The sequence below is a fragment of the Thunnus maccoyii genome, chromosome 21 (genome assembly GCF_910596095.1).
Source record: "Thunnus maccoyii chromosome 21, fThuMac1.1, whole genome shotgun sequence".
NCBI lineage: Eukaryota > Metazoa > Chordata > Actinopteri > Scombriformes > Scombridae > Thunnus > Thunnus maccoyii.
In genome coordinates, this window is record NC_056553.1 from 4,058,046 (window position 1) to 4,072,835 (window position 14,790).

The 14,790-nt window shown below is 39.7% G+C and overlaps 1 protein-coding gene and 1 long non-coding RNA gene across 5 annotated transcripts in view; one reads left to right on the top strand and one right to left on the bottom strand.

Annotated features, from left to right (window-relative positions):
• The window catches only part of LOC121888559 (gamma-aminobutyric acid receptor subunit rho-3-like), a 33,643-nt gene that overhangs the window by 14,395 nt on the left and 4,458 nt on the right, over positions 1–14,790 (top strand). For 3 of the 4 annotated variants that reach the window (XM_042400164.1, XM_042400166.1, XM_042400165.1), the window contains exons 3-7: positions 8,874–8,941; positions 11,656–11,879; positions 13,049–13,131; positions 13,324–13,461; positions 13,814–13,966. In XM_042400164.1, coding sequence (XP_042256098.1) covers positions 8,874–8,941; positions 11,656–11,879; positions 13,049–13,131; positions 13,324–13,461; positions 13,814–13,966 — 666 coding nt within the window. Of the gene's footprint in view, positions 1–8,209; positions 8,265–8,873; positions 8,942–11,655; positions 11,880–13,048; positions 13,132–13,323; positions 13,462–13,813; positions 13,967–14,790 lie in introns of those variants that run through there. The other variant, XM_042400167.1, reaches the window with a different exon arrangement.
• Positions 12,419–13,871, bottom strand: LOC121888561. Its single transcript, XR_006093272.1, has 3 exons — positions 13,794–13,871; positions 13,536–13,595; positions 12,419–13,129 (listed from the first exon to the last, which is right to left on the bottom strand). It is a non-coding gene; the product is annotated as an uncharacterized LOC121888561 (long non-coding RNA).

Consider the following 14,790-nt stretch of genomic DNA (forward strand, 5'->3'; position numbering starts at 1 on the left):
GTGTGTGTGTGTATGTGTGTGTAGGCTAAAAATCTACAGATTCAGGCAGCTGTGAGCACAGCTTTGATTACATTACAGTTTTTCAGTGTTACGCATGGTTGGGCGGAGTCAGGTTGGATTGTGTGGAAGTCTGACTGTTTATGTCTGTTTATGTTCTCCAAAAGCTGCCCAGAGAATCACCTCTTAATCCATCTCCACCTCTCTCCTTTCCCCCTCCTTTGATTGGTGGGGATGGAAACTCGAATGAAAACACTCGACGGGGGCTGGACAGAAACATCCTGAGACCTTAAAGCTGCATTATGCTGCTTATGACTGCATGAATTGATCCATCTGCAGCGTTGTGTTCAGGGATTAAACGACTCAGTCTAAAACGCTGAGCACACAAACATTTTGGGACAAAAAAATAATGGCCTTAAAGCTGCATCAGGCAAGATTTTTATGTTATTGGGGTAAACTGAGAATGTCACCAGAGCTGGATTTGGTGACAATCTGTGCAACAGACAAGAAATTAAACAGAAACCTTCTGCTGCCATACGGGGTCATGTGCAGAAAAAACAAATTCCAGGTCACGCTCTGGAAATGCAAACTGCACCTCCTTTACTTCAATTATGTAAAACTTGTAGAGACAAGAGGTAGCTGTCAGTCACTTAATTGGTTAATGGTATGAGCTAAGTCAATAAGAAAAATCTCACCATCCATTTCAGTCCTGACACTTAAATCCCGAGGCTGTGATTTTCTGTCATGGTGAAACAGGTTCAGTAAGTGTTTTTCTTTTTCCTCAGAACAAATGAGAGACAAACTTGTCTGAACACACAGACATGATAAACATATTTTTAGATTCAGTGGCACTTTCTAGCATATTATTATCTCATTACCACAATGTTGATCACAGATATACTGCATGTCCATAAATCTGCTTAGAAATAATTAGAAAACAGACTTATAACCTCAGAACTTGCCTGAGAGTAATTACATTTTTAAGTTTTCTTGTAGCCCAGATGTGATCTCAATTTGTTTTTTCAGGGTGGTTACCCTTACACCAACATATGTCTTCAGTCTACATGACAGATGTTAAATGCTTTTTGCAACCGCTAGTATAAAAAAAAGTGACATTGGTGGAACAGGTACATTACTTCCAACTTTCTCTCCTTCTGAAAACAAAATGGCAATTCAGTGTAAATCAGTCAATTCTGTCTATTTGGTCAATGATGCGAATTTACACGTTTCAGATTTCACCAAATTTGAACCCTACATGAAAGCACAGCACAAATTTGATTTGCCTCCAAGGGTTAAATCCACACATAATGACAGATCCATGAACGCTGATGCTGAACAAATGTTGATAAGACAGCAGAAGCACTAAGACAATTTTTAAAAGTTTTCCATCCCTAATAAATTGTACAGTAATAAATTGTGTTTTTTACCTGTATGCACGATAGTCCACAGGTAAACACGAGCCTTGACACCTACACCTAGGTTCACAATTTTTCAAGTCTATCATAAAATAACAGTCAGGAGCCCAAATGAACATTGAAACATGTTTTTTGCTTGCTGTAATCATTCCTCCTGTTCATACTGACCATTAGAAGATCCCTTCATAATGCACTTACAATGGAAGTGATGGGGGACAAAATCCACAGTCCTCCTTCTGTGCAACAAATGTATTTAAAAGTTTATCTGAAGCTAATATGAAGCTTCAGCATCCAAATGAGTCAAATCAAGTAGATATCTTTCAACGTTACAGTCTTTTTAGAGCCAAAGTCCCTCTTTTTGTTACTATATATAACATATGGACGTTACATATGGACACCTGACTGCTGTTGTAAGACATACTTGAAAAATTGTGAACCCGTCCTTTAATACCACAAAAAAGGTTAAATTACCCCATTACAGTCCTAACTACTTCACTGTAAGTCCATTCTCAGTGTTTGTGCACTGCAGGTTTCAAGCTTCCATATCACACACGTCTAAGTTGCATACTGGACCACGATTGGCACCAAACTAGTTGTGATGTCACAAATCCTGCGGGTAGGTACACGTGTTAAAATCAGATGTAAAGCGAGCACAACACACACAACACACATCCAACTGAAGGAACAAGAAGGAAAACTTATTTTTGAGAGGACAGGGACTTTAAAAATACTGAACCTTGAGAGTTGAACTTGACCTCCTTTTACTAGTCTCTCTATAAAAGTCCTGCCTCACGTCTTAAACATACACTAACTGGGTGCGACATGGGAAAAGGAAAGAAGTAAAAAAGTGAGAGCAAGTGACCTTCTGTTCCAGGTTTTTCTCACCAACAGCAGTCGTTGTCGGGGCTACGCTAAATGTTGAGTCTGCACTGCTGGTGGTTTTACGAGTCACTCCAGGACAAAGCCGGGCTATGGCAGGAGCTTTATGGTCCTGGCTGTCAGATAAACTTCATTAAATAAAGTGTTTATTGAGCTGCCGGTCCTGCTAACATTCAAGTGGAATTAACACACTTTACATCCAGGTACACGCAAGAAAATACACACATACATACTTTCAAGAATGTCTTTTTTTTTTCTTGCTGTCTTTGAGGTTGAAAGCAGGAATGTAACCTGGTAAACCACGTCCAGACAGAGGTCGCAGACAAAACCCAAAACCAGTGAGAGTGAGGCTGTGTGTGTGTGTCTATGCATACTAAACCAGCAGACATGGTTTTGGAGATTCACAGTTCAAAAGACACCGGCATTGTCTTGATTTTTACTTTTTTCTCTTTTGTATTTGAGTTTAATAAACTAAAATAATTTATAAAAAACCTGAAAACAGAAGTGTGCGCACACTCACAACCACAGATAATAAATCAATTTCTAATATGCCAATGACTACCTGTGATTACAGCAATACCAGAATTAACAAAATGTATGAACAAGCCACAGATAATCCTTACTAGCCATGTAGGTTAAAAAAAAAGTGGGTTAAATCTGACAGAACAATGACACTTTTAAATCAAGCCAGTGTCATTTTTTGTCCACTCTAAAATATATCAAAACAACTATTAGCTGGATTGCCATGACATTTCCCACAAACATTAACAGTCATCAGATAATGAAGCCTGCTGCCTGGTGCTACCACGAGGTTGATATTTTAGGGTTTTGAGTGATATGTATTAACAACTATTCGATGGATTGACATGTAATTTGGTACACACATTCATATTCTCCTCACAATGAACTACAGTAACTCTAGTGATCCCTTAAAGGGGACATAACATGCTTTTTATGATTTTCTGTTAGTTATATACTGTTATGATGTTGGATGTCTATGCTAAAGTTACAGAACTTGAGGTTAACATATGTAGAAATGCTCCCTACAAGTCAAAAACCAGGGCTTCAACCTGCTTTGAACACTTTGTTTACAGCTTCTTTTTTTTTATACCTTTGCCATTAAAGGGCCGTCCACTCTGTAGCTATTGTAGGTTGCTAAGGTGGTTGCTAAGGTTGTTTCATGGGCTGCCCATGTTGCCCACTCTCATATTTCAGATTGAATTTGGGCTCGAATGGGTACAGATGTATTTGAGAAGTTGCCTTCACGAGTAAAGAATGAGAAAAAATAGTAAAATCCTGCTACTATTGTTTATTTGTGTAGCCTCTGGAGTCAGAGGAAGCCTCTTGAAGCTGACCAATCAGAACAGAGTGGGCCCATTGGGAGGCGGGCCTTAAAGAGACAGGAGATAAAACTGCCTGTTTCAGACAGAGGCTGAACTGAGGGGCTGCATAAAGGGCCAGTATAAGATAAATAAGGAGTTTTTAAACTGTAAATCATAGTGCTAATTAGCAAATGCTATTATGCTAACACACTAAACTAAGATAGTGACAAGGGCAAACATTATACCTGCAAAACATTAGTATGATAACAGCCATTATGAGCATTGTAGCAAACTGATGTTAGCATTTACTGTAGCTAAAATCATTGCTGCAATAAAGAGGGAGACTCTCAATGGACAACGGAGACAGTCGGAGGTGTCAGTAGGCTAGTTTTCGATTGCCTTGCTAGCTTGTCTAGTTGTACTATAAAAGAGGGCAAAGTGAAGAAGAACAAAACACAACTGTCACTGGAAAATGAGTAAAACTGTACTGTAAAGAGGAAAACATAGTTAAGTTTGTGAATCAACCTGCTGTATTTCTTTATTTTTTCACCTAATTTATCAGATTTTGAAAATCACATTTAAGGATTCTTCGGTTACTTTCCAGTCTCTGCATCATAGATTTATTAACATAATTTTCCTTCAAATTCTTGAATGTGTGGATCTTTTGCCAAGCAAAACATTTCCACCACCTCTGATCAGAATGTCTGCTCAGAGAAATAATAACATAATAAGAACATAATAACAAGGGCACAGCTCAATGTCAATGAAGTAAAAACATAACAATAAGTTCCTGCCAAAATGTGTCTGTTGTAACATTTTTAATTTAAAACTCATAAATCAATATTGGCAAACCCACAGTCACTGTGCTCTATTAGACTAACGTATTGGCTCACACAGTGGTCAGTCCAGGGCTTCCAATTCTCACACACTGACCATGAGCCTTTTCACACGCCAAACGTCCATTTTCTCACACAATGAAAAACAAATTCATAACTGATAATGTTGTGGTGTGAAAAGAGGACACTGACCAGTGACCAACTAGTGCAGATGGCTGTTTCTTGACTTAATCCAAGAGGTGATGTGGTGTAGAAATGCAGAAAATTTGTTCCAAATTACAAATTTTTTCCTAGGGCAGGACCGTGGTCCGCATCCACCAATTATGTATCTTTCCATGTTTGCTTCCTCATTATAAAACATAACCAGGCGCCTGTGCACATACGTACTTATCCACGCACACACATAGCCTACATACTGTACTAAGCACACACATATGGAAAAGATGTTGGTTCATAAGGCCAGAGAGAGGTCGAGTGGGTCAATTTACCACAAATAATTCTCACCAAGGCAAGAGTCTCCTGTGCCAAAGTACAGCCTCGACAGAGCAGCTGGCATCGCTGTACACCTGTTTAGCTGTCTGGGTTACATTTAACAGTTCATTTAGCATTAAAATGACTATATTTCAACAAGTAGTTAGGACCTACTTTACATTTAAAATAGTCATTTTAATGCTGTTTGAACAACAACTTTGTGAAGCCTAGATCTTTCCCATTAGAAGCAAGCTCAGTGAATGAGGTGAAAATTTAAATTTGACAGAACTGGTTTTGCAGTTCTGTAACCTGACAGTCAGCCACTCTTGCAGTGCATTCCTTTCATTGTTAAGCTTTTAACATTGATTCCAATGAACAGCCTGGAAGTGTTTATGAGTTTAAGACGACTATGAAATCATTCCTCATGTTTGTGGTCGAGGCAGGAATGCGGGTTAAAATTAGCCAAGTAGATTTTTGGAAAAGAACAGGACCATCAAACATTGTTACGGGGTGGATAAATGTCCTGAAACTTCCCAAAGTTTGTTAAGTCATGATTACTTTGTGGAGGCAGAGCAGCAAACAGGGATTGAGTAGCTGTGATTGAAGTGTGGGTTTTTTTGGGGAGGGGGGATTTGAGCTGTTTAGCTATTTCTGCTCTGTTTGTGTGCACAAATCAGGTTGTTCAGGTTTAGCGGTTAAACAAGCTTAATCTGCTAATGAGGCGGATGCAGTGGGGGAGCGTGGAAGACAGATGTGGGTGGCTGCGGTGAGCTGGTGGTGAGGACAAAGGATGTTGTTACCAGTGTTTGACCAAAATGAGGTTTGAGAGCCAACACCGATGATAGGATTGAAGAGATGCTATCGAAGCTACTGAATTTTCATATCATTTTATACCAAATATTAACAAATATTCAGTATTTTCTCCAGATTTGTATTCTTTTAGGATGGAAAAAGATCTTGCAAAGACTGGAGATCTTGCAGCATCACTATTTACAAAAAAGGTGTCCTCCTGTACTTGTATTTTTACAACTTAAAACAGCTACACAGTTTATACAGCTGCCCCACATCAACCACCTTCAACCACCAACTATCTGGACACAGCACTTTCAGCTGCTGGATGTTGGAGTATTTCTGTTTGGAAACCTGCAAACTGCATGAAATACAGTATAAAAACAACAGCAGCAGCCTGGATAATTAAACAAAGGCAGAAATTCACAGGTTTAACTTGAAGTCTGAATCACATGTGAAAAACCAGTAAATAAAAGAGGAAGTCATGTTATACAGAAAAATGAAGGGTGAATAAATGTTTGTGTGACTTATAGAAAGGGAAGATAAATGGCCACAAGAATGCTGAGCTTTGAAGTTTCATTAGGAGTCATTAATAAAACCATCATGTTAGGAAAGTAGTTTAAACACACACACACACAAACACACAAAGGTCAATCATTTACTGCATACTGCAATTAGAAACTGAGTACAATCAGCCACCATCAGTAATCAATACAAACACACATTATTAGGCTGTAAACCATTAATCAAACCAATAACTAACAGCAGTGAACATCAGACAGCCTTATCGTACTCTAGCTGTTCCCTGGAGTTTCTGTAGTGGTGTCAAAATGTTAAAAATACACATACCAGTAGTTGAAATAAACTGCAGCTTCCTGTGCTCTCCGGGGAAAATATTTATGCCAAATCACCCTGCTGTAAAATCCAGCTAGAACCAGCTTCAAACTTTAGCTGGTCATTAGCTGGTCTTGCTGGATTTACCTGGTGGGCCAGTTTGTTCAAGCTGATTTAACTGGTGATCAGCTGGTAGACCAGTTTTGTGTAGCTGGTTGAGAGGTGGAGCAGCCAGGTTGGTAGTGCTGGTGTAACTGGTCAGGTGGTTTCAGACCAGCATGGCCATACTGGTGTAACTGGTCAGGTGGTTTCAGACTAGCATGGCCATGGTATTTTTTTGGTTGTTGCTTTAGACACTAACATGGTTGGGTTTCAATCAAATTTCATAGAACATGCTGAGCAGGCTGAGCCAATAAGCGAGCTTTGTGGTGGCAAAAGGCCCCGTGGCCAACAGGTTGCCCCAACATATGTAACATAAAACATCCATGAAAGAGATAAAATTACATTAGAACGCAAACAATTCTATAAATAAATAAAAGAAGGCATGCACAGCTGCATTAAAAAAGTAGTGACAGCCATAGTGTTTAATGGCTATCGCAGCGGGAAACCAAACTAACTGTACAACCAAACTCATTTCACAGCTGAAAAGCAAACAGTTGATGTTGCGTAGAAGCGTTAGTATTTCGTTTTGAATAATTAGCAGCATGTGTTAAAAAAAGGCACCAACACAGTACACCTGAGCTGACATCATGCTAGCTTGCGGCATGACAGAAGTTAGTGCTACCAGTTAGCAAGCGAGCTAACTGCCAAACGATGGCGTTTACTTGCATCCCAGCTTTCAGTTTAACATGATGTGCAGCAGGTGAGCTTCCTAGCAGGACATTAAACTGCTGTAGATTTCACCAGCAGATTGGAGATGTGGTATGAAGTGCTCGCCATGTCGGTGCTGTTACCCGTTAGCCTCCTGCTAGCAGACTGCGCTCCATCACGGAGCTGAACTGATAACATGCACTGTAGCACGATACAAACGATCTCTCTGGAAGGGCAGATTGTTGAGACATTTGAATCGTTCACGATCTAATATTGTCATATCCCCCATAACTCCTAATGTGTTGTTTCCAATATCAAAACTACAGTGTTTTATTGAATGTTCACAAGTTTAGAAAGAAAACAAAACAAAAGAACACAAGAACACAAGTTATCCTACTCCAGACACATACATGAACACACACACACACATAGTCAAATCTACACATAACCACACAATATATACATACATCAGTGTTCTTCACTTCACTTGTACTATTTATTTCATGGGTGCCGCACTGGCAGGACAGTCTATCAGAGAGCTGCACTAATCATGAAGTAATTCTGTCGACTAATTTGTCATCCCATGATGAACAATATGTAATGCAGCCAATACAATCTGAATTAAAAACAGGCTTACCTTTATACAGGGATGAGCAGAGCCATATGTTTCCTTGTCTTTCTTCATGTTGTATTCTTAGTGTGTTGTTGCAGTCCTTGTGAATTATGTGTATTGGGTGGTTTGTCTCAGCCAGCAGCTAAGTTTACAAGAATTTGCCAGATTTTAAGATACATGGCAAACTCACATAAACAGTTAGGCTGCATACTGACAGCGTTTGTGTTATTAGCTTAAACAGCACGCTGTGGTTGTGTAAAACATAGCGGCGGTGGATGGGACACTGCTGGCAAAGCAGGTGAAAATATCGCTTTTCTACATGTTTATGCTTGTTGAACAGGTGGTTTGATAAAGTACAGTAACGAGCGTAGTTGTCGTCAACTCGAGTAAAACATTATCTTTCACTTCACCTGGTTCACTGAGTCAACTCTGTCCTCCTCCTCTGCTGTCTGCTCTGTGTTTCTATGTGTGTGTGTGTGTGTCTGTGTGAGACACAGAGGAGAGGACAATGTAATCCAGACAAAGTCTCGCTCAAGGAGAAGTCTCGTTCTGAAATCTCGTGAGATTTGACTTGTAAAAATCAGCTAAATATTCAATCAAGTTCAACAGTTGTTGTCCCCATCAGTCACTTAGACACAAAAAGATGGGAAATAGGGTCCAGGTTGAAAAATACCTAAGTTTCCCTTTAAGGCTACAAACAACCCATAATGCAACACTCACGGTAGGAGGTGGTGTTACAGCAGTATTCTCTCCATTCAAAAAGAATATCTGATCTGATCAACACATAATTGTTTAGTGCTCGAATAATAGATGAACCCCACTTTTTTAAATGTAATTTTTGGAATAAAACATTGTCTTATATTCAGGCCAGTATGGTAATGATGTTCTTCTTCTGTTGCTGTTTTAGGTGCAGCCATCCCAGTAGGCATTGATGTGCAGGTGGAGAGCATCGACAGCATCTCAGAGGTCAACATGGTGAGGACTCAGTTTGTCACATTATTCTAAATTTATTTCCAAACTAGTGGTTTCATGCAGCTTTGATGACATGAAAAACATTCACATCATGACTTTTTACACCTTTTCTATCTACTAGTGAATGCTCTGTGTAGTTTAATGGCAGAAAATGTACACAATTCAATCAATTAACGGTTAATTAATATAAGTAAGTTAACCTGTGTGAAAAAAACATGTCATAACATGTACGGTATGTTCATATATCTGTTAACATTAACAGTATGATTCTATGACTGGTCATTTTTTCACTTCTTTATTTTAGATCTTAAACTTTTAGTATTAAAAATAAGTTTGAATGTTCATTGAATTTTTGGTAAAAATTAAGACACAACAGTTGTGTTCTTACATATTTAAACCTGCCTTCAAAGGGTCAAAATCTGCACCTCTGGCAGGTTTTGTCCACTTAAAGATTTCAGAGGGTTTCAAAAAGGTTGTGGCGTCTTCTTCTGAATTAAGGTGAAGGCCAGCCTGACATCACTTCCTGTCGGTTCGCTTTATCTGGGCTCTGACCCCGTGATGGCTCTGCTTTCAACTCGACTGGCCACTTACAAGTGATTTACTCCAACCAAGAGAGATAAATGGTGGAGGGGAAGGCATTGTTATAGCAGCCAGGACTGGAATGGTAAAAATCTGCATGTGGTCCGTCCCCCACTTTAGGCTTCAGTAATATTTTCTCTTCAGGCAGACTGCAGAAAAACGTCCATCTCATCCATCTCACACCAGATTCTAAATCTTTTAAGCTCCAAATACTCCCAAAATAACAGTGACACCATGTTACAGATCCTGTTACAAAGAGAAGGTTTATAAGGTTTGAAAAGCTTTTATAGTAGGAGAGAACGGGGTAAATAGAGCCACCCCGTTTATCTAGGTAACCACCAGCAAAAGTAATCATGTGACCACAATTTAAGATAGTATAGTTCATCTTAATCAATCCATCTTGGACTCAAGCACATGGAGAGCAAGTGAATTCATCATGTTACTAAAGTTATCAGTCTTGTATCGTAATTAAAAAAGATAAGTTATGGACATTATTACATGTTAATTTAAGTCAGTGTAAGCTACAAAACAAGGTCATAAACTCAGCATAACTGTAGCTCTGAACCACTGTGTGAAACAGTTTTGTCAAAATGGAGGTTGGGGGGTAAAATGTGCCAATGATGTTGGGGCAATTCAGTCAATGGATCAATTTACCCCCAAAATTATTTTCTGATATTCTAGAGACCAGAGACCCTGTTCATGTTAATGTTTGATCACTGTTACAAGTGCTATAGTGTTGATGAATAAATACCTAATTGTTAACTAATGTTAAGTTTAAGCCACACACAAACAAGCTGTACATACAGACGGGTGACAAATTAAAGGAGAAGCCAACATAAAGTGTCTTAGTAAGGTGTTGGACCACCAGAACAGCATTCGATGTTTTGATGATGGTGGTGGAGAACGCTGTCTAACACATCAGTCCTAAATCTCCCATAGGTGTTCAGTTGGGTTGAGATCTGGTGACTGTGAAGGTCATAGCATATGATTCACATCATTTTCATACTCATCAAACCATTCAGTGACCCCTCGTGCCCTGTGAATGGGGGCATTGTCATTGAAATGGAAATATATACACTTATGTTATTGTCTTAAGATTATGTTACACTGTAAGACTTTCTGATCTCTGCTTCCTGTGTGATAATGTTCCTAACTCTAAACACTGTAACTTTAGAGGGAATGTGCAGGGAGGAAAGGCAGATAAGGATTTGGCCTTCAACTCTTCATTCTCAGCAGAGACTGAAAGAAACTCCCTAGAGATACGGTGAATTAACTAAAAGTAACTGTTAGGGTGATGAATATGTGATGATTGTGATGCATGTGGCTGTATATACAAGTACCAACACTGAACTTCATTCAATATCTCTTCAGCCTAGCAAACTGGGAGATCTGGACTTGCAAATATGTATTCTGGATATTGCAATAAAACTCTGAAAGACAACTTGCTCTCTGTGAATTCATCTTAAATTACCACTACAGTCATCCTGGAAGAAACAACTCCCATCAAGGTAGAAATGTTTCATCATAGGATAAAAGTGATCACGCAGAACACCTTTGTATTGATTAGCAGTGACTCTTCCCTCTAAGGGGACAAGTGGACCCAAACCATGCCAGTAAAATGCCCCCCACAGCATAACAGAGCCACCAGACCTTCTTACTGTAGGGGTCAAACATTCAGACCTGGACCAGTTTTTCCTTTAATTTGTCACCTGTCTGTATACAAAAAAGCACATTTACACACATATTCTTTCTGTAGCTAACACAAAGATCACAGTTTAATCTTTACTCAAATTTGTTTGATTTTGTGTCATTTTTATATCAGTATTTAATGGTAACACCATTTACCCATAGAGCGCTCAATTTACTCCTACCTTGGGGCAAATTGTGCCATTGGACTAACTTTTTTTGATGGGTCATTGTTCTAAAACCATAATAATTAGATAACTTGTTTTAATTTCCATGGGTAGACAACAATCTGAGGTATATATAGGAAGTATTATTTGAAAAAAATATACTTTCATTTTGCAGTAAAATCATTAAATGTAAAAAGTGGCTCATGTTACCCCGTTCTCCCCTATGTTTCCATAAATAAGGAGATTTGAAAATGATTCAGTTGTCTGGTATTATGTTTCCTAAAGGATTTCACCATGACTCTATACCTGCGTCACTACTGGAAAGACGAGCGGCTGGCGTTTCCATCTCGTAACAACCAGAGCAGGACGTTTGACTCACGGCTGGTGAAGAAGATCTGGGTTCCTGACGTGTTCTTCGTCCACTCCAAACGCTCCTTCATCCACGACACCACCATGGAGAACATCATGCTGCGGGTCTACCCCGACGGAAACATCCTCTACAGCGTCAGGTACAGGACAGGTGTGGGTGGAGGTTAAAATATGGAGGTGATGGAGGTAGGCTACTGATGAAAACAGACAGTCTGGAAGGCAAAGATTCTGCCAATGAAATATAAATAAGAACTTACAGGCACAAAAGGATGTTTTATCAGGTGTCCTCTTACAGTAATTTAACCCTTTGTTGTGTTATCTGAACAAAAGTGACAGTTGACTATCAGTAGTTGTAATGTTATGAACTGCAAAATGTATCCATCCCATAGTCTCATATTCAGCCCTTCAGGCAACTTTAGCTTTCTGCCTTATAGACATGTATTAGCGTTAGCTTATGCTGCGTTCATGTCATATCAGAGTTCATGTAATTAAGAGTTTCCAACCTGTAAATCGTGTTCTTGTCAACATCCAAACTGTAAATTAGCACTAGTTAAGTAAGGGTGTTTTCAAACCTGTGTTGTTAAGTCCAGTTGAATCTGACTCTGGTTTGTCGCCCCCCACCCTCCCCCACTCTCCCTCTCCCTCTCCCCCCCTCCCCTCCTGAGACCCTTTAGAGGAAGTGGTCTCTGTACGGTCGCAAACAAATTCCGGAGCGGTTTATTTGTGGTGGGAACATGATCCGATCTCCATCTGACCGAGTACAAGGTGTACTCGTGTGTTTTGTATCTGGAGAATGAATCAAGATCCAACCTGAACTAACAATAAAGAATGTTGCCCTCTTGATATTTGTGCAGTTTGAAGCGTCTTCAGGATCAGTTTTCATGTGCGTTTTTACGTTCTCACTCCCACCTCGGACACATCTGACCAATGAGAGGAGAGAACGTTCTCATCTGGCTTGTAGTGATGCTTTTTTGTTCGCTTGAAAAAGAAACGGAACCAAGATTCAGACCAGAGCAAACAAACTACAGGTTTAAAACACCCATAATTAACTGTCAACACTCACCAAGCATTGAGCCAAAGCTTAATAACAAAAACAAAAATATAATTCACATGTAAGACTTATAAACAGTAACTGAAACTGAATAAATTGAGAAAATAAGACAGAGAGAGAGAGAGAGAGGAGAGGACGGTTATGTTCAGGTTTCCATGGCAACAGCAAGAAAGGTCTATCCAGGACACAATGGATGAAGTCTGCAGGTGTAACTGTTATGAAAGCTGTATTTTGTGTGTGTTTGTGTGTGTGTTTTAGGGTCACTGTGACGGCTCTCTGCTCGATGGACTTCAGTAGCTTCCCTCTGGACACGCAGAACTGCTCGCTGGAGCTGGAGAGCTGTGAGAGACACACACACACACACACACACACACACACACACACACACACACACACACACAACACATCATACTGTCATCAGTTTTATTAAATCATGAAGTAATTCGCAGAAACAAATGAGTGAGCGGAAGGATAACCTCATCTTTCCTGTTTTCCGTGAAACTGAAAACCTCCTTCTCTCTTTTTCCAAACAGACGCGTATAATGAGAACGACCTGATGCTTTACTGGAAGAATGGGAACGACTCTCTGAGGACGGATGAGATCGTCTTGTCTCAGTTCTTCATCGAGCATTTCCAACCCTCCAGTGGCCTGGCTTTCTACAGTAGCACAGGTTTTTGTTTGTGTGTGTGTGTGTGTGTGTGTGTGTGTGTGTGTGTGTGTGTGTGTGTGTGTGTGTGGACTAACCTGTATTCACACTGAAAGGGCCGAGTTTTCTGTCTTCAGGAAGATGCAGGAAGCGGTTGACTGTTGAAATAAATCACAGTGAAAGCTGAATTAAGTTTTAATCTTGAGGTTCACTCACAGAAAATCATAGTCGTCAATTTATTTATTTATAGAGCACATTTAAAGAGGATGGTTCACGCACATTTCCAGGCCTATATTTTTAATCATACGCTCTACTGGAATATTTTTGTATGGTTTACAGTTAAAAAAACACTTAACAGCCTGTGTGTCTCCGTCAGGTTGGTACAATCGTCTGTTCATCAACTTCATCCTGCGGAGGCACATCTTCTTCTTCATGCTGCAGACGTACTTTCCCACCATGTTGATGGTCGTTCTGTCCTGGGTCTCCTTCTGGATCGACAGGAGGGCCGTTCCCGCTCGAGTCTCTCTGGGTAACGCATACGTGAATATACACACATATACACAGATACAGATTTTGGGGTCATAAGAAACAAGTAGTGAACACAACACTGACATACCATCACCTTTTAAGTTGATATTTTGAACTTGTTAGCAAACAGTCCAATATTCACTCTCTTTTAGTTCTGTTTTTAGTCTCTACCAACTCCTGAGGGAAATATCTGGCTCTTTAGCTGCTAAATGCTCCACTATGTTCACCAGCTAGTCTACAGCTAACTGTGTATGTTTGCAGTTTGGTGCTGAGCAGGTAGTGTACAGCGGCTTTTTACAGCTTTTTTCTCTGAAAACGACGCTATGAGAGCGCTGAGAGTGAACCAAAACAGTAAAGTTGCAACCGGACAGATAAACAATGAGCTGAAACTCACTATAAAGCTCCGTAAAGCCGAGAGGAGCTGCAGAGTCACTGATAATTCTCTGTAGGTTCATCACTACGAGTCACGACCAACACATTACACACTGACAGATCATACAGTTAATTTCTAACCAACAAGTGTTTTTGCAGAGAGTAAATCTTACTTCTGTTCTAAATGATCACAACAGCATTAAATTAGGGTTAGATACCTTAAACAGGAATCTTTGGCTGCCTTGAGGTTGAGAAATCCATGTCTGTATGTTCTAAAGACACTTTAAATGTGATATTTTACTGCTCAGCTAGAAATATTGGGATTGTCAGAAAAATACAAACTTCCTGGTTGTTGAAAGCTGACATGAATAATATTTTTAAGTCAGATCAGTCAGATAATCTTTATAACTTCTACAGGACATCAGTGTGTGAAGCGTTCTGACTGACATCGGT